Consider the following 19,851-nt stretch of genomic DNA (forward strand, 5'->3'; position numbering starts at 1 on the left):
TGATTTGATTTAGTTTGAAAGCATCCTCACTTTACTGCATTTGCCTAAAAATATTCACAGGTGTTTTGGAGACGTTGCCACAGTTCTTATGGATTTAGTCTGTTTGTTCATGTAATCACAGACAGGCTGCGTAACTGGCTTAAAACATTTTTTTTGTTGGTGGAAAATACTATTGGCCTGAGACTTTTGCACAGTGCTGTATATGCATGTATATCTTATTTATCAGTCATTTCTAATGCTCTCTTCCTCTGTAGTTGGCTGTAAGGACTGTGAGCTTATGCATGTTTCAGCTTCACTCCTCTGTTCTTCCAGCAGTATATGTTCCTGATCCAGACATTCAGAAAGGCTGTGAAGCGGTAAAATGCAAACTAAACATGAAGGTATAAAGGTACTAAACATTTATAACCACACAGTTTTGAAGGATTGGACACTATAAATGTTCCTCAGTGTTTTTATCTTGCTTTCCAACACACATATTTAAACATTCTTAACCCTCAGGTGTTGTTCAGTGATTTTATACCAGAAAAAAAATTATGTTTTGAAATTTTAAAAATCGCCATTTAATTGGAATGGTACAAAATGAATGCTAAAACTGAGATTTCAAATCAACATTGCAAAAAAAAAAAAAAAAAAAAAAAAAAAAAAAAAATATATATATATATAAAAATGTGTTTTACAAGCCTTTTGTATAGAACTCTAATCTAGTCGCTAAATCATGGAATTGCAGATGTTTTTTTTTTTTTTTTACTCCCACCAGATTGCACTAATATGCATAAAAAAAAATGCATTTTAAATGCATCTTCTCTATTTTATTATGAAATACTGCATAATTGAAAAGTTATATAAAATATTAGGGATTTTTTTATTATAATTTTCAAAGATAATGTTTTTCTTCATAATTATTGCATAAATATTAATTAGTGTCGTGAAATTCTCTCAAAAAAATAAATATATATTACATTTTACTAACGTAAAGCGGTTTTTGTTTCTTGGTGACATTGTGGTGCATTTCCCGGTTTCACAAGATGAGGTCACCCATTTCCTCTTTTAAAGTAACCTTTAAGATCTGTCTGTCTGTCTGTCTGTGTCTATCTATCTATCTATCTATCTATTTATTTTTTTCATTAAATAATGCATATTGCTATTATGCTAATTTATTATTTTTAAAATAGTAGTAATAATAATAATAATAATAATAATGTTTTTTTTTTTATTTTTTACTTTCTACATGTGACCTACATTTTCAGACTTACTGTATACCAGAGCTCCTGTATACTGAACATTATGGTCTTGAATTAATGAATTAGAACTTGTTTGTTTGTTATCAGACTTCATCAAAGACATGAACACTGAGCTGATGCTGCACTCAGATGAGTTTGACTATTTTCAGGTTGGAGAGAATTCAGCCGTGACCTTCTGCCTCAAAGAACTGAGAGTGAGTGTCCAGCACCGCATGCTTTAAATACACAGCATAAGTGGGGAAGTTGTTTGTGTCCCCATGCAAGTATGCTTTATTTGATGTGTGCCATATCCATTTTTATTTCCGTCTTGGGATGTTCACTAGTCGTGCCTATCATATTCACCCAAGTGAGTCCAGAGAAAGTGTGTTATGCATGTGAACTGAACAGACTGCAATGTTTATTTTAATTCACACCCATGTGTGGTATTTTATTCATTTGGTTGTATTCTGCATAAATCAGCAATATTGCATTAATTTAAAAAAATGCATTAGTTGAACAATTGGATTATGCAAAACATGAAAAAAAAAACTTAGATTTTTAAACTGTAATGCATCCAAGATAAACCATAAACATAAGTTTATTTTGCATTAATCAGCAATATTGCATTAATAAAAAATCATCAGTTGAAACAATTGGATTATGCAAAACATGCAAAAAAAAAAAACTTAGATTTTTAAACTGTAATGCATCCAAGATAAACCATAAACATAAACACAAATTAATTTTTGTATCCTCTTGCTCAGCCTTTGACCCTGATTTCCAGGGTGATCTTGTGGCACTGGATTATCACACCGATAGTACCGACCCCAGGCTTTGGTTGTGTGTCAGTGTCGTAACTTCTTGGCAGGCCACAGTGTATTCGTGTCAGTCATTGATGCAGTGGGACAGATGCTTGGGTTTGAACCAGACGGCCTGTCACAATGAGTTACAGCACTGGACAGCACACTGTGGTCTGGTCACACATGACTGACCTTCTTCTGCAGTCTTAAACGGGGTCAAATACATCTGTACGGATCAGTGTGTCCCCTGTGTATAAAACACGGTATAAATCTGTTTTGACAGGTCTTAATTCTTCATTATAGTGCAGGGCTATCTTCATGATCTTTTAAATCCAGCCGCTTTGCTCATCAACCTAATGATATAAAATAAACAAATCATGTGTATATTTTCACAATAGACAGACATTTTTAGAGGAACAGTTGACCCATAAATGAAAATTTTGTTATAATATACTAATGTTTTGTGTTGTTGTACACATGCCTTCCTTTCATCTGTGAAACAGTTTGTTAATTTGTTTTTAATAAAAGCCTAGCTGCTTTTTTCCATAAAAACATGTATGTATTATATTTTGAAGTTATGTGATAGCTTTATGTGATAGCTGTTGTATTTCACAGAAGAAAGATGAATGAGGTTAATTTCCGTTTTTTGGGGGGAAATGTTTTTGAAAAGTGGAAGCTTATCCCTTTTAATGTTTGAGCTAATATACAATATTCCATCCTGTTACATTGTTTCATATAGTCTCTTAACTATAATGTCAAATTATAGGTGCAATGCAAAACCACTGTGATATAAAGCCACTTTCATAGGCCTCAAGAGGGCGTTGAGTTTTTCAGTCTTTCATGGGTAACACAGAACTATGACATGCTAGCCAGTCCAGGCAGTGATGTCACTGAAGTTAGCCCCCCTCCTCTTGCTGTTTGCCCTTGTATCAGTGTTTCTGTGTGTTATTCTACAGCAGAAACAAACATTTGGGTCACCTGTTGCGTGCAACTTACGTCACCGCTGACTGTTTAAACAGCCTACATGCAATAATTCATGCTAGCGCAAGCTAAAATAAATAACAGGTCTTGATTTTGTTTTCATCTATCTTTTTAAAAGGGCAAAGGGTTTATTTGCATAGATGTCAGCACACCAGTTTAGTGAAAAGACAAAGTCTATCATCCAGCAACAAGGCCTCTTATGTTGATTGCTGTTTGGCTGAAAATGATGATTAATTAATTGATTTTTTTTCTTTTTTAAATAATAATTATATAATATTTTTTATTTTAAATGATAAATACATAAAATGTGTAAAATATTGTAGATTGTTATTATAATTATTATAATGAGTAAAATTGTAAAGTTATAATTATAAAAACAATACAATTTATATATAGATAGATAGATAGATAGATAGATAGATAGATAGATAGATAGATTAACATAAAAAGAGGAACCAATGACCTAAAAAATAGCATAAATATTTGAACGGATGCAGACAAAGAGAACGACATTCATGCAATTTTGGAACAACATGAGGGTGAGTAAATGAAGACAGAATGTTCATTTTGAGTAAATGAGATCGAGAGTAGATAAACAGACCCTGGGTAAGTCGAAACAGTTGTTTTTGTTCTTTGCTGTTGCGTGCAGAGGAGCATTTGTCCCATGGATTTGTTACAAGGCCAAATCTGAACATAGTATAGCCCCGTCCTCCTGGGGTGCAATTCACATATTCAGACGCATGCATTCATCTTCCCTTCACACACCCTCCCCCACTGTCGCCCTGTGATTCATCCGTCACGTCTTTCTGTTGCCTTTACTGTCCCTCACACGCCTGCATGCATTTCCCTACCCATAGCAATGAACTCTCTGCTTACAGGCACACATACTGTAAAGTAAAAAGGTTTTGGACCTATTAAAAATAAACAGCATGTTTTAGATGTTGTACACTCACATAATATGAAGACTTCAGTCATATCAGTGATTTAGTATACAAATAATTTTTTAAAGGTAATAAAAATGAACAAACTTTAGTTAAATTTACCTAAAACCCCAGTAAAATTCATGCTTTAGGAGGATTTGCAATTAACTAATTATAAAAAAAAAAAGTATTCTAATTGTCATGTTTTGAATTATATAATTCAAAAAATGACAAATAATACTATGTATAAACAATAATACTATTTGATAAAGTACTATATAATATAATGATTAGTATCCTTGAAAAAATTCTTATGTGAGGTAAGAATAGATTGCTGAAAACTTTACCAAATGTCTACATAATCACAAGGAATTATGTCATTATTTCTTATCATTGAAATCAATGAAGAAGAATGCCTTGAATTTATGTAATTTTAACTTGCAGAAAAACCTTTTTTATTCCACCCAGCAAAGTTTATTTCCTATTCCTTATTTTCTTTGTCTTGTTTTATGGTGCTTGTCTGTTGTTTGGCTAAGAAATATTTTCAATGTTAAACAGTACCAGCCCAATTATGTTTGTTAACATTCTATATTTCAATAAGTCCTTGCATAATAATAATAATAATAATAATAAATAATAAAGATCCCAAAACTATGAATTCTCTGGGCATTATTAAATTATTCAATCATAGCTTCAACAATTAACATTTTGTGTTTTTTAGGGATGACTGCCATGTCAACATCCCCAAGACCTCCACTGCAGAAAGCTCCATGTGTGAAGGGCCAATGGTTTGTGTCGCTGATGGGGAACAGGTGGCTTCCAATCATAGCAGTGAGGTTTTTAATCCAGCCCTTCATATGAGGAAGATGATTCAGCTTCATGCACCTGGAGAGAACCTGCCTGAAACATCAAACTTTACTACACCGGTAACTCCAGACACTTTTAAGGTTAGTGTCTTCCATCAGACAAACCATAAACTGCATATCAGGTCAGTAGCCCAAATTCTAATGCAGAAGAAAATTATGGCAAAATCTTCAAAACTGTGAAGTTACATAAACGGAAGTATAAAAGTAATGACCAAAAAAAGTTCCTTCACAAGCCACTCCAACTCAACTGACCTTTAACCCTGAAAGCCTGACATGAAACAATAAGTCTGGGAAAAAAAAGAATATATATAATCTTGAAATATTATTAAAAGTATAAAAGTAATTCTTATGTTTACTATCAGTCAGAAATGTGGTAGATTGTGAACAACAGGTTTGTCAGCAAATTTTTAATCATGTTGATGATTTAGTTTTTTTTTTTTTTTTGGACTAAATAGTAATTCTGGAGAGATAAAAGGAAAACTCGAGGACAATAGTAAAGTGGCGCACAATCACGTTTTGTTGCAGAGCTGAGGAATTTCAACCTAAACACACAGTTCAGATGAGTTCGGTCACGGTGGAGAAGATAAATCAAAACTTCAAAACAGATATTCTTGAGGATTGAAGGACTCGGTTTTCTGTGTGTCCACCGAGGAAGCTTTGAATCACTGCCTGAGAAACGACTGCTACCTTGCTGCATTATCCAGAGAAAGCCTTGTGTGTTGCATGACTGTTGGATTGAAAACATATGTAGTTAGAAGCTTGACGATTCAGATTGTGTCAGAGTTGAGCTGGACAGCTGTGCAAAACAGAATAACTTAATTTCACTCCCTTTTTAAAGGCCTTTTTATCATTTGAGCTCTTAATGTCTTCAAAAAATCTTCAGTCAGTTGCTATTGTATTAGTTGATGCTCACGATATCGAGGTCACATGATATACTGGTTTTGTTGACTGCTCACTGCTGACAGACAAATTTAGTCTCCAGCCACTTACACTTGATGGTAATGTGCTCAGTATTTCAGACTCTCGTGGCATTTGTAACAACTTACACCTTAGTTGAGTATAAAAATGTAGGAAAACCACAAACTGTTGCAGTTACACTATACAATGTATACAGACATGATGTATATAAAAATCCAAAGAAATGGATGCCTTAAATCTCAAGTGTGTCATTTTGTCACTTATTTCTCTTCAGGAGATCAGTCTACCAATGGTTCTTATAAAGATGACTAAGACACGTCTGCTTTAATAGTTTCATAGAGGAATAGTTCATCAAAAAATGATTTGTTGAAAATGTTCTCACCCTCAGGCCATCCAAGATGTAGATGAGTTTGTCTCTTTATCAGAACAGATTTGGAGACTTTAGCATTACATCACCTGCTCACCAATGTATCCTCTGCAGTGAATGGGTGCCGTCAGAATGAGAGTCCAAACATCTGATAAAAACATCATAATAATCCACAGCACTCCAGTCCCTCTGTAAAAAAAAAGTCTTGTGACACAAATAGCTGCATGTTTATAAGAAACAAATCCATCTTTAAGGCATTTTAACTTTAAACTGTTACTTGTTGCCATTCATAATGCATCCATGAGTGAAAAACACAAACATTTCCATTTGTTTTCTCACATTAAAATCCACAGACATGTAAACGCTGCTTGATCGGTGCGGATTTCTCTCTTGAGTTATACTAGAAGACTTTTTCATTGGAAAAAGCAATATTATGGATAGAGGACTTGCATTTTAGCAGGACGTGACAGTTTGAAGTTAAATACATCTAAATGATGGATTTTTTTTCTTATTATTTCATGATGCTTTTCACATCACAAGACATTAACTGATGGACTGGAGTTCTGTGGATTACTGTGATGTTTTTATTGGCTGTTTGGCACCCATTCACTGCAGAGGATCCATTGATGAACAAGTGATGCAATCCCATGTTCCCATGAAGAAACTCATCTACATCTTGGATGGCCTGGATTCACTATAGTACTAGAGCAATGGCTGCTTTTGCAGGTGGCCATGAAGATTCATCCGATGCTGTAATCCAGTTAATTAATCGGGATCCACATGGATTGTGTGATTAGAATAGCTAGGTAGCTGAAACAAGCAAAGGTGTTTGTGTTGGAAGACATCACTCGTCTCCTGTAGTGTGACATGCTATACTTCATCTAGGACTATTCTTTGTGTAATTATTGTGCATGCCCCTTTTTTATGATTCATATTAGTCGAGAGATTACATGTAGCATTTGTGCTTTTAAAAAGTAATTTGTCAAACAGCAGAACCTTTAAGTAAACTGCAAAAGCTATTTTTAAAGGACAAAGTATTTGTAAAATTGGAGAGAAACCACAATATTTAATATAGGGACTATTGATATGTTTAAGATGATTAAATATTGCTTAATATTTCACTTTAATACAACTATTGACAGCATCTGTTACATTATCAGAGCATAATTTAGACACTTTAATATTTACTCTAAAACAGAGACACACTAATTTACTAAGAAAAACAGTGAGCTACAGAAGTTATAAAAATATAACTTTATTAGATCATGTGATCCATGACATACCCACTCAAAGCATTCACAGATGCTAACATTAGCTTTGTGCATAAACACCTCGAGGGATATTTTAAAATTAAGTTTTACATAAAAAAAAAGAAAAATACTTCAACAGTATCCACACAATTATCAAATATACTCTCATATACATCTGATGTGTAATAGCCTACACTTTCCAAATGCATACATGTCATCGATAAATATACAGCCAGTTTTCCAAATATCTACACATCGTAAACGTTCTTATCTCACATACACACACACACACACCACATGCATGTGCACTTCTTAAAAGTGGTTTGAGTGGGACTGCTTGTCCTCTCAACACATCCCACAATCTCTTGCAGTCTGTTGTACTGCTGTAATTACGTCAAAAAAATCCAGAGTAATACAGTTTTAAATTAATAAATATGAAAGGAAAAGGTTACTGTCTCCCCAAGCAAACTCATTTGTCCTGTACTTTGAATCGCTTGAAACAAAACACCCGTCTGACTCTGATTTCACTTGTTCTGCAAAAGCGTATTCATGAATTAATATCTCAAAGGAAAGGCATTTCTATGGTTGATCATTAACTTTGACAGTTTTTTGACGTTGTTACGCTTCATAATCGGTCTAGTACTGTAAAGTTACACCTCAGCTTACTTCCCAAAATACAAACTCTTCATCAGCTAGTGAAGAGTCTGTTGTAGTCACTCGTGCCTGATAACATCTCATCTCAGCTGGCATTCCCACTGGATGACGCTTCCATCTCCATGTTTTTCTTGATATGGAAACTTTCTTTTTTGGGACCTAATCAGATTGTTATTCCTCACTCGCTCATTCTTTCTCCATTTTTGGCCTCAAAGCCACATCACTACTAACTACTCATTCATCACTGGACGACAGGAACACTGGCGATTCTTACAGACGTACTGGAGAAGTGTTCAACACCTGTTGTAGCCCTTGTCAAACACCACTCGAAGTTAGCAGTCCGTTTCAAGGTGATCTTTGTCTTGAGCCTGCAGATGACATCATGTGAAATACGGAGTAGTAAGGCCGAAGAACCCAAGGAACAGATGTCCCTGCCAGAAACAGAAAGCTGAAACAGCCCTCAATCCTGCCAGCAGGAAACAGCCGCCAGTCCAGTCGCTGAGAGGAAGACAACAAGAGAAGCATTCTGCTGCCCTTGCGAGCGTTAGTCTGTGTACTCAGCTACAATTGACAGCAGAACAGTGATGTCATCTGGTTTTCCTCCTTTGGGGAGAAAAAAAAGAGGGAATGTTGTCAAGACTACAGATATGCTCAACATCTACAATCCCATGCCATTGAATACATGACAGTTAGGAGTGTAAAAATGCATCAGTCAGATAATGAACTGAATGCACCGATTATGGATTAAAATTATTTGACTATTGCTACACAATTAACTATGCATCCATCCTCATGCAAAATATAATCTGTGACCTATTTCCAGTGGAAAAACCAAAGACACTTACAGTGCATTTAAAGTATGCATTTCTTTTTTTTTTTTTTTTTGCATTTTCTAGAAATTGTCTTTCTAGACAATTGTCTTTTTTAAAACATTTGTCTTAATTATAATTTTGAAAATAATTATGAATCACACCAAAAAAAAATGTACTGAACCAGTGTCGTTTCAGTATCATAGAGACACTGTTATAGTTTTTCTTAATATATTTTGAATTAGTTTTATTTATTTTTGAAAATGAGAGCTGTTGCTTTGGCAACTAGCAAAATTATGATTTAAATGTTTTATTTATTTATTTATTTATTTGATCTCAGTTAATGGTTATTTTATTTAAATTAACAATATTTTAATGGTTTTAGTTTCATAGTTAACCCTGATTTAAAACCGAAACAGAATTGTGATCAAATTTTCAAGTGCATTGATTAAAACAAAATTGCATACTTTCAATGCAATATAAATGCATGTCAAATGTAAATGCACTGCATGATTTAGCAAAGAATTGCAATCATTCTGCTGTCAATGCAAATGCGTACACTTTTAGTGCCAAAGATGACTATAAGCAAGACCATTATCTCCCAGAAAACTGTAAAGAAAAAGTAAAGCAGTAGTTGATGTTTGTTCAAAAGTTTATCTCTCACCTCTGACATTCAAGCCATTATCGCAGGCAAACTGTGCAAATGGAGACATGTAATTGGGGTCGTATGCTAGAACATGGGCCTGTTCTGCAATACTCTTGGCTGTTTGCTGGATGCTTTCATAGTTGGTATTCTGAAAGCAGAGGACACAATTCGTATCAGTGACGCTGGAGGACACAAAAGTGGACAGAAGGAAGCCTGGTTACAAACAGATGTCCTGCTACCTTGAGCTTTTTGAGTTCTTGTAAAATCATGTAGTCTGGCATGTTGTCAAAGAGCCCGTCTGTAGCTGTGAGTATGATGTCACCCAACTGGACATCGAAGGAAGAGCTATCGGCAGCCTCAGGGCTGTGGGAAACGAGAGAACAAAGTTGTTACCTAAATGCAAGTCAACTTTCGATAGTTTAGTTATGTAAAGTTATATTTCAGTTTAACGTATTTGAAAACAAAACATCTGACTCTCTCGATCTCAGGTACACAACGATCCATCGAACCAGCTACATAACTGCACATTTTAAAGTTGAAATGTGTTTAGAGCTCTTAAAAGTTATCAGGTAGTATTGTTTGATGACCATATTTAGGAGCACAAGTTGGGAGCAATAAAAGCAGTTTCAGTCTAAGAAGCTTATAGCTTGATCCTCATTACAGTATAAAGCACGCGGAAACGTACAGATCAGCTGTGAAGTGTCATGTTCCTGTTCCAGGAAGTCTGTGGCAGACGCTATGTACACTGACTCTACGAATACACTGGCTGACTTTCCCTCCGTCTGTGCCAGACCGGCCGGCTAGTCCCAGGTCACGCGGTTTAAACTTGATACTTACTTTGAATACAAACTCGGAGAAATTAAGAAGTGGAAACAGTTCTAAATTGGAACGGTTTAAGATTGACCCACAAACTGAAGAATACCGGGCCTCAGAGTACTTCTTCCAACTAGCTCATGTGTCTGTCAAAGAGAAATCCGCTAACGTCAGGATTTACAGAGGTCTCGCTAAGGTTGTCTCCATTAGCTCCATTGGCAAGATTAAACATGACCGGATGTAGCTCAGAGCAGAAAGAGCCTAACAAGTCCACTTAAGTGTGATAAAGTCACTGTATTTTCCTTATTTAGGGTTCTGTTTACCAGACACTGATCAGACGGGATGCTTGGATTACAAATTACAAATTACAGGATCAGTTGATGTTAAGATGAAGAAAATGTGTTAACCACAGGCTGGATTTAGTCACAAAATCTTTGCAATCGTGGAAATTGCAATCAGTCAACAATTGCAATCAAATCAAAAGCGTGATACAACCCCTAAATTGTGATTTTAAAATACTATTAATGATCAATTAAATAAAAGAACACTAGAAAATTAACGTTTTAAATAATATTGAGGTAGTTATTGGCTAAATGTGATTAAGCCAATTAGTTGCAACTTAAGATTCTATCAATTTTTCGGGTGGATTAATTTAGTGCAGAATTATAATTTTTTTCTTCTGACAGTTTAAGCCATTCTGATCTGAAATAAGAGCAGAGAGATCATTACATATCCTGATCGTAACACACGAGAGACTAATGGACTGATAATCCAATCGAGTTAACAACCAGAGTGAGAAACTAATCATGCTCTCGTACTGACAGCCAGCGGATTACGTCTCGCTCGCGTCTAGCTTGGGGACACGATGCTGTCACATAATGAGAAAGTGAGGGGAGAAATTCATATAAAAGCAAACAGTCTCACCTGTCACTGAGGATGGAGCCCTCTGCCTCAGGAGGGGCGATAGAGAGCTGGAAAGGGGTGTTGAAGTAGTGCTGCTGTTCATCAGACCTGTGGACCACCTCTCCACCTCGAACCACCAGAAAGCCAGAGTCGCCCAGGTTTGCCGTGTGTAGCTGGTGACTCTGCCGGTCTAATACCACGATACACGCTGTACTGCTTCCTGAAGACAAGAAAGACTGTCACATCATGGGTACTATAAAATATAATGCTCATTTCTTTCTAAAATACCCTGTAGAGCCACAGTGTTCACTTTTTTTAAAGGGAAATTAACCCACGAATTGCTTGCTTTCAGTTGTCTTTGCAAGTATTTTATTGTGCTGTGCTGAAAATCATTTTCCTAATTTGGTTAGAACAGGCTTTGTGGAACTTGTACGTCATAGTCCTCACTGATCTGTACAGAGCAGAAAAAAATTAATTGTGTGCACGATTTACTAATTCATTCCCTCAGTGTTCGAAAATGTGCACATGATTACTATTACGTTTCCTCGGTTTACTAATGCGTTCCCCCGATTTGCTAAATCGTGCGCACGATTTAGCCTACTATTTTTTTTCCTGCATGTCATGTGCGGGGCTCCGTAGATCTGAGCTTATGCAACTCTTTTTTTAAGTGCAAAAAAAGCGTTATTTGTAGATAACTCTGGCAGATAACTCTGGCAGTGCAATTAGTTTGATCAGTGTGGATTATGACAAATAGTTCCAAAAAGAAATACCTAATCTGTGCAAACTGGAAGAAAACAAGCTCACAAAAAGATTCAATCCAAGATTTGGTGATAATATAGCATAATGAGAGATTTACAAGCACTTTTTGAAAAGCTCTCCATTTTTTAGCAAGAACAGCAGAAGTGTAAAAAGTTGGAAAAAATAAATATAAATTCACTAAGATGTTATACACAGTATGAACAAAATTATGAAACTGTAGTTCAATGTGATAACATTAACATTTTTCAGGAAAAAGAATGTCTTCTCTAAACGACTGTAACACAACGTAAGGCTTAAACACAGACAAATACTACATTTCAGCTCTAAGTTTACTCTTAAAGGTTCCAGATGGGGTTTCCACAGCAATGCCATTTTGGGTTCCCCAAATAACCTTTTAGTAACCATTTTTCTTTTTAATAATCTAAAAAAACTTTTTCCACTATAAATGGAATGTAAAGGTTCTATGGATGTTTAAGGTTCTGCATTGAACCTCTGATGCCAATCAAGAACCTTTAGTTTTAGATCCAAAGTTTTGTATCAAACCTGGAATATTACTTTAAACAGACCATACCACAAAAACTGCCTTTTAGCTTTGAATGTGTGCAGATTTGCCAAAATCCAATCTTGTGACCAGTACACTCTGTCTGTGACTCATGCAGCCCACAGCGTGTTTCTGAGAGCAGCACACTGTACAATGACTCATTTCTGTCCATTATATTTTACTTACGACTTTGATCTCATCCTGAAAATAAAAAAATGAGCCAAGGCCCTTCCCTCAAAACATTTCCCTCCTATGACAGGAAAAATAAAACTTTACTCTTGACTTTCCCAAAACATAACACCCATTCCTCAGTTTTATGGTGTATATGTTTACATGTGTACGGTCACAGAGATTGCACGCGGACACCTTAAGTGGGAATGTTTGATGTCAGATGCTAAAGTTATTGTATCACAGTCTGTGAATACTTGGACTGGACGTGCTGCAAATGTAATTATTAAAGAGAGAGGGATTTTAAGCATGCAGAATTGGTTGAACTTGTATTGATAAACAATAGAACTTTGTTTCGAAGTGAAAGCATGACGCATACCCTCCTGTTTACGCAAGCATTTTAATAGAAGTTTAAGGAACACCAAATTGTGCGACCGCACCTTAATTGAAGCCAGAGGATAATGCTGCAATCCCAGCAGCCTCAAACACATTACGATCTAATCTCACAACAGTTTTCATTAGAAAACAGAAAATACATTTGAGAGAGAAATCTAAAACGCTAATGCTTTTTTTCTGTGCTGCATTTAAATTTGAAAATAAACACACACTGCAGACTTACATATTCTAGCTTTGAAATGAATTCACTACATAATCCATAATCGAATGTGCTCACCTAAGAGTGGTACTTTGTTCTGAAGTAGCTCATAATAGCTGGTGGTGAGGATTCCCACTGGGCTGCTTGGCACAAATCGTCCTTCTTTGACCAGCCGTTCACACGTCCTCATGAGCGTCCCAGAGAACTGAGAGGGATCGACCCCGTAGTCACGCCAGCCACCTACTCCATCAGCAACTCCTACAGGTGACCGAAAAACACGATTAGAAAGCTAAGAGTTTAGTCTAAGTCTGTTCATAGAAAGAGAAATTAATGTATTCAGGAAAGATTCATTAAAGTAATCAAATGTCATTTACGGAGTACATTTTGAGTTGCAATGTTCTTAAAACTTAATTTAATTCCAGTGTAATTGAAATAGCAATTTTGTGCTCATTTGCCATCATGCGATTGTGTTTTTATAGGCATAATACACGCATTCAGCTATTGAAAGATTCACAATAATCAACCACTAAAGTACTGATTGTTTGACGATGGTCTGTAATATTGAGAAAGCAAACATTTACAGCCTACACCCCCCACAGACGTCATGTGCATATCCAAATCGTTCTACCAAACTGGGAATTTTCCCTACAAAGCGCTCCCAGCTTCCCTTCTGACAGACAATGAGCAGGAACCCGTGTTTGTGACCATACAAGGCAAGTCCCCTCACATCGCCCTGCATCCTCTCGTCATCTCACCTCTAAAAACAATAATGGCATTTCCACAGCTAGATTACAGCTCTGTTCTTGTTTCTTACTGTCATCTTAAAGACAAGAGACCATGACAGACCCTTGCTCGTGTGTTTGAGCTGTAGAAGAGGGTTTATATCCTGGGTTAATTTGTCTTTTTTTACGTATGACTTTACAAAATTGTTCCCTTTTCCTGGAACAATTGCCAGGACACATTACCCGTCTATTTTCCAGAATCACAGTGTGAAAAGGGCTTTGTGCCTTGGCAGACCTGTTAAGAGACCTGCTAACATGTTTCCATTTGAATTTGTAGGCATACTTGTTATGAGTGGGTTAAATGACAAAATAGGTACAAGGACTATTCAACTTTGAAGACTACTAAAAAAAGATTTCTAAAAATATAACTAACCATTCTCAAATGAAGCATGAACTTAACGATCTGCTTTCTTTGAAGATCTGCATTGTAAGGCACTGTAATTACTCAAGACAAAAGAAGACTCAAACCCTGGTCTGTGGTCTTCAGTGTACATCTTTTGTTTTGCACCCACAAATCTTTCAGATGGACTTCCTTGCAACTAAATAGTGGGTTTTGTGTTACATAAAAACTCATGTGCACTCTCCATAACCCAAAAAAAGTTCAAATTCTCAGGTTATTAATTTTTTTTTTTAAATGTTAACAGGTCTATAAGTTTGGACAATTTTTTTTCTTCTAAATTTGGATCTTGAGTCTGTAATAAAAGTTTGATTGATTTAAGGTATGGAATAGTATAAATGTATCACTGTAAATTCTTGCAGCATTGTCAAAGGAACTACTTCCACTATTATCCATGTTTACATTTGAATTTAAAATACAAGCCACTTTAAGCTGTCAAAATGAGTTTGTGAAGCCTAACACATGATAATTTTAAAATATCTCATCTCACTTTGTGCTCATAACACAGACAGTTCGGAAAGCACTTGTGCTCTTTTTAATTAGTAACTAAAACAGTTCATACCCTCCAGTCACGTGGAGTACTAAACATTAGACAGACTCCCACTCATCTTATACTCTGTTAGTGTTTGTTGACAGCAGTAGCGATTCTGGAATCATTTGTGTTGCATTTGCAGGAGTATATGTACAATCACTTTCAAGACAACAAGCAATAAATATTACAAAAAATAAAAAAGAGGTCATTTTAATAATAATAATTATTATTATATATATATATATATAATATAATAATAATTCTTTTTCTTTCCTTCAGTAGGCTTATGGGACGCATCGTTCTACTGGAACGCTACTGACGTCACAATACGAAATGTTACTTTGTTGCGAGCAACGTCGGATTAAAATTCCACACAGAACGTTCATAACGGCCCGTTTGATGTCAGTGTAACAAAATGTTACAAGAGTGATTTTTATATTCATGTGCTTCATTATTTATAGAATATGATAAATATATAGCAGTTATAAAACCGAAGCTTTTGTTATTATGTAATGTTTTATGTAAATGTATGTATTTTTGGTGTTTTAATTAAATGCATTCTAAATTAACGTCCAGGTAAGATTAAACAGGGTTTTGCCAATTACTAATATATACAGAATGATGGCTGTAAAGGCTTTTGTTGGCTCACAGACCACCGATATGCTCCAGTTTGTGACGTCAGAAGCGATTCAACCACGAAGATAGGTTACTTGACTAAACCAGCTCTCCCAAACAAATGTCTTTGCATGTAAAACAAAGGGCATTTAATCGATTGAATGATTACATACCTAACACATCAGCAGACCTGTGTCGGGCTATAAAGCACGCGTCGTCTCCATAACACATCCCTTTCTTCAAGATACCCTTCCGAAAATCCTTCCCGAAGCCGAAGCTGGCGGACACCAGGCTGTAATCGCGGCTGTCGGTTTGAGAGAGTCCGCCGATGACCGCTCGGGCCACCAGTCTACCGTACGAGAGAACGGACAGCATCACCCCCGGACTCTGCAGGGGTGGGTGGGTTAGTTAGAGGACTAGCAGCAGATCCACGGCTCGAGATGAAGTCTGGAGATGTCACAGGCACCGCATCCACGAGGTCAAACAACGACGTTACACCAGCACCAACCTACAAATTCTCGCTGTTGTTAAGGATCGGTCACATTCAGATCTCCATAGCGATCGATCCGATGGGATTCAGAACAGCCAAGTCGATCCGGGTTTTGCAGAACTCTTTCTTCTCGCGCTGAGTCCCATCGCTGCGCGCGCTCGTGTCTGTCCGTGAACTGCTGCCGAAGGCCGCGACGCGACTGAAGTCTTGTGACTGCTTTGACGTCACACGTCGTTACGCAACCCGTGTACCTTTAATGGAGAAGGACACAACCCTGTGAAACGATAGGAACTTTTTGTCCAGTCCCTCTCTCAAGAATAGAAAAAACTGGCAACTCTTTCAGAAAGATATAATTACTGTATCTCTTGTAATATCTTATTGGATTCATTCTTTTAAATATATTCCCTCATAGAAAAGTGTGGTCCTTACCTAAGAAATATCTAAACATTTATAAGATTAACAAGATATCTTCCAAGTTGCTAACACCGATTTTACCGTCAATCTTATTAATAAAAAATAAAAACACTTTCTTGAGATGGATCTCCTTTAAAGAGCTAGCCTTCTAGCTTTAAATTATTATTATTTTTTTTTTAAATGTTTTACATAAATGCAAATGTTTGTCTGTTAAACTCTTTTTATTATTTTGGTAATTCCTTCAAATGTTATTTGGATATATCTTCTTCCAGCAATTCGTAAAATCCTATATGTTGTGCAAGTATATTTTTTATAAAGTATATTATACTTTATTTCTTATTGAGCTTAATTTATTTAAAAAATATATATATATTACCCCTGGCTTAATGTTTTTTTTTTGGGGGGGGGGCTTATTGTTGTAATCTGTTTTGTGCTGTGAACGTGTGTATTTACCTTTATGTATGTTAAATTAACAAATAATAATGTTAATAAAAAAAACTTTAATGGAGTATATGCACACACACAAAAAAGGGGTTCATGGAGACCAATGAAAGAGACTTGTTGACAGACACAGGCCGTTGAGTTAATTTATAAAATAAGATGTACATATTGAACCTGGTAACACTTTAATAAATTAAATGAGAAAACTTTTGCATACAATTTTGATTTACTAATTAAAATGAAAGGATTTAACCACTGAGTAAAAATACTCACCTATCCTTGGACCTGCACATGTCAGTGTACATAAGAGTTAAAGATATGATATGAAATATTTTGTCTCTTGAATATTAATAAGTGGGTGTATTTTTGATAAAAATAGTTTGGCCCACGTCTAGTTCTGTTTGTTGAGGTGCTTGTCTTGACATCGCAGCTCCTTCCTTGGTAAAATACAAAGATATTCAATTTGAAATATTCAGATTCTGGTTATAAACCATCATATATATATATATATATATATATATATATATATATATATATATATATATATATATATATATATTTGTGATTCAGGATTGGACATTTGAAGAGTTATGGTCAGTTTGGAGGTGTAATGCATGTGGCCAGAGCTTTACACTGAAACTGTTTGTGGTTTCAGTCACATCGGGACACAGGCCAAGAACATGGACTTACAAACCTCTGGTTAAAGGCCAGTGTTTGAAGTTCTCAGCATGTGTTAGTTGAACTTGGCTGAACCACAGACTGTATAAATGCATAAACTAGATCAGTACTGGCTTTGATGTGTTGATTTTTTAATTATTCACTTGCATTTAATTCTTGAAGGAATTAAAGCTGTACTGAGTGATAATCTGGTTCTGTTGGAAATGTTGTAGGAAACCTGAACTCTATTAAGTTTGGTAGTTTGTAATACTCTATCAATTTCAAATGCAGTTATTGTGTTATGAAACCCGTTATGAATTGTGTAAGACTTTGTCGCCATCTAATGGTCATTCTTGCGAAGTACAGTTTAGACAAACAGGTTTCATTAGCTTCATTCGAATATTATTAACTTATCTTGAATAGCAACCTGGTATTCTCTTTATAATTTTATTTTAAATTTTTACCACAATCATAGAAACTATTTGTAGCGCAAATAGTTTTACTGTTTATTGTACTTTATTCTTCTAGTTATTTAATAGCGACTAATGACTCGGAAGCCTCGCAGTTTAGCTCGCGTTTCTATAACTGATCAGTTAAAAATGTTACCTGAATGTGTTTTTGCATTGATCTTAAATGTCTTGTATAGTTTTTAAATACTGTACTTTGTTCACCAAAAATAGTAAATCAAAATATACATTTATAGTGACTGAATATATCAGCTATTTGCCAAAACCTTCACATTATCTTGCACTTGCAAGCACTGGTATTTTCACTGGTCATGCAAATTTAGTTGCTTCCTAATGCAAAAGCAGTCTAATATTATTTCGTATGACTCAGTAATGTAAAGCTTGTTTCTGTGCCAGTGTTTTGATATACATTTAGGAAAGAAACACCAGAAATCAAGGTCATTCTACTGTGTACTTGCTGTATAGAAACTTGTTGACCTATAACCTAGCAAACCTATCAAAGGGCCGTGAACTGTTGTGGATTAATAAGTGGATTTATTATAAAAACCTGTCTGTTTACTTAAGTACTATAGTTGTCATGCCATAACATATTTTTAATACAACTTATTTTATATTAAATGTGAATTTAACATTGAAAGTTAATGTGATATAAAAACTACTAATCTTTCATTGTTCAGAAAGAGAGCAAATAACATTTACATTATAAAAGATCATTTTCACTGACAGTCTATCAATCACTCTCAGAAACTCCCATTAAAATCACTGAACCTGTTAACACTGTGAAATCAATATCTTAATTATAGATTCGTACAGACTCATCTGCACTTTGTTGTTTCTGAAGAGAGAATTCGCCAGAAAGAGGTATTCCGTCAGTGAGCATTTCAGCGATGACTCATCGGAACACCTCTGATTGGCCAATGCTTTAATAAGCTCAACAGAATCTTGTGTGATTGGTTATAATGCGCACTGCTCTAAAAACGCGTCTGTCTCTGGCTCACCGCCAGCGAGCGAGCGCAGATGAAGTGAAGTGAAGTGAAGTGAAGTGACATTCAGCCAAGTATGGTGACCCATACTCAGAATTTGTGCTCTGCATTTAACCCATCCGAAATGCACACACACAGAGCAGTGAACACACACACACACACACACACACACACACTGTGAGCACACACCCGGAGCAGTGGGCAGCCATTTATGCTGCGGCGCCCGAGGAGCAGTTGGGGGTTCGATGCCATGCTCAAGGGCACCTAAGTCGTGGTATTGAAGGTGGAGAGAGAACTGTACATGCACTACCCCCACCCACAATTCCGTCCGGCCCGAGACTAGAACCCACAACCCTTCAATTGGGAGTCCAACCCTCTAACCATTAGGCCACGACTTCCCCCGATCTGAATTTAGCTAATGATATGACTTGCTGAGTTCTCACGCCATTGTGATTGTACCAAATATAGAAAATATTAATCGGCTATTTTTTGTCTTTTGGAAGCTGCATTCAACTTGGTTCCCCTCTGTTAAGTTACACGTAGGTACAGCAAACTAATGTCATAGTGGTATTGTGTACTGTAATCGAATGTAGCCCAAGTTATACCTGTTGAACCGTAGACAGCGCACTTGGAGTTCATCCAATACAGCAAGCAAATAATAGCCTTTGCAGATTTGCTTTCAATTCAGTGCAGATCCAGCCATGTCTTCAACGCTCTTTCTGTTCTTAAACGTTACAACTGAGTTTCAAACGCTCAGCGCACGCGGCAGAATACTGAACGAATCATTCAAACTGATTCATGAACCAATTCACTGGTTAGCCAAATGGTTTGAACAATTCTTTGAACAGAATTGACTCAAAAGA

At 36.0% G+C, this 19,851-nt stretch overlaps 1 protein-coding gene and 1 long non-coding RNA gene across 2 annotated transcripts; one reads left to right on the forward strand and one right to left on the reverse strand.

Moving 5' to 3' along the window:
- Positions 1-901: 901 nt before the first annotated feature.
- On the forward strand, positions 902-5,948 carry LOC128018076 (uncharacterized). The gene is made up of 4 exons (XR_008184720.1): positions 902-1,052; positions 1,329-1,435; positions 4,643-4,868; positions 5,243-5,948. It is a non-coding gene; the product is annotated as an uncharacterized LOC128018076 (long non-coding RNA).
- A 1,359-nt stretch (positions 5,949-7,307) lies between these two features.
- Positions 7,308-16,249, reverse strand: LOC128019019 (protein phosphatase PTC7 homolog). The gene is made up of 6 exons (XM_052604958.1): positions 15,710-16,249; positions 13,289-13,468; positions 11,169-11,367; positions 9,671-9,794; positions 9,450-9,579; positions 7,308-8,579 (listed from the first exon to the last, which is right to left on the reverse strand). The coding sequence occupies exons 1-6, from the start codon at positions 15,909-15,911 to the stop codon at positions 8,521-8,523; spliced, it is 894 nt and encodes a 297-aa protein (XP_052460918.1). The 5' UTR covers positions 15,912-16,249; the 3' UTR covers positions 7,308-8,520.
- Positions 16,250-19,851: the final 3,602 nt, after the last annotated feature.

Source organism: Carassius gibelio, chromosome A8 (assembly GCF_023724105.1).
Source record: "Carassius gibelio isolate Cgi1373 ecotype wild population from Czech Republic chromosome A8, carGib1.2-hapl.c, whole genome shotgun sequence".
Classification (NCBI taxonomy): domain Eukaryota; kingdom Metazoa; phylum Chordata; class Actinopteri; order Cypriniformes; family Cyprinidae; genus Carassius; species Carassius gibelio.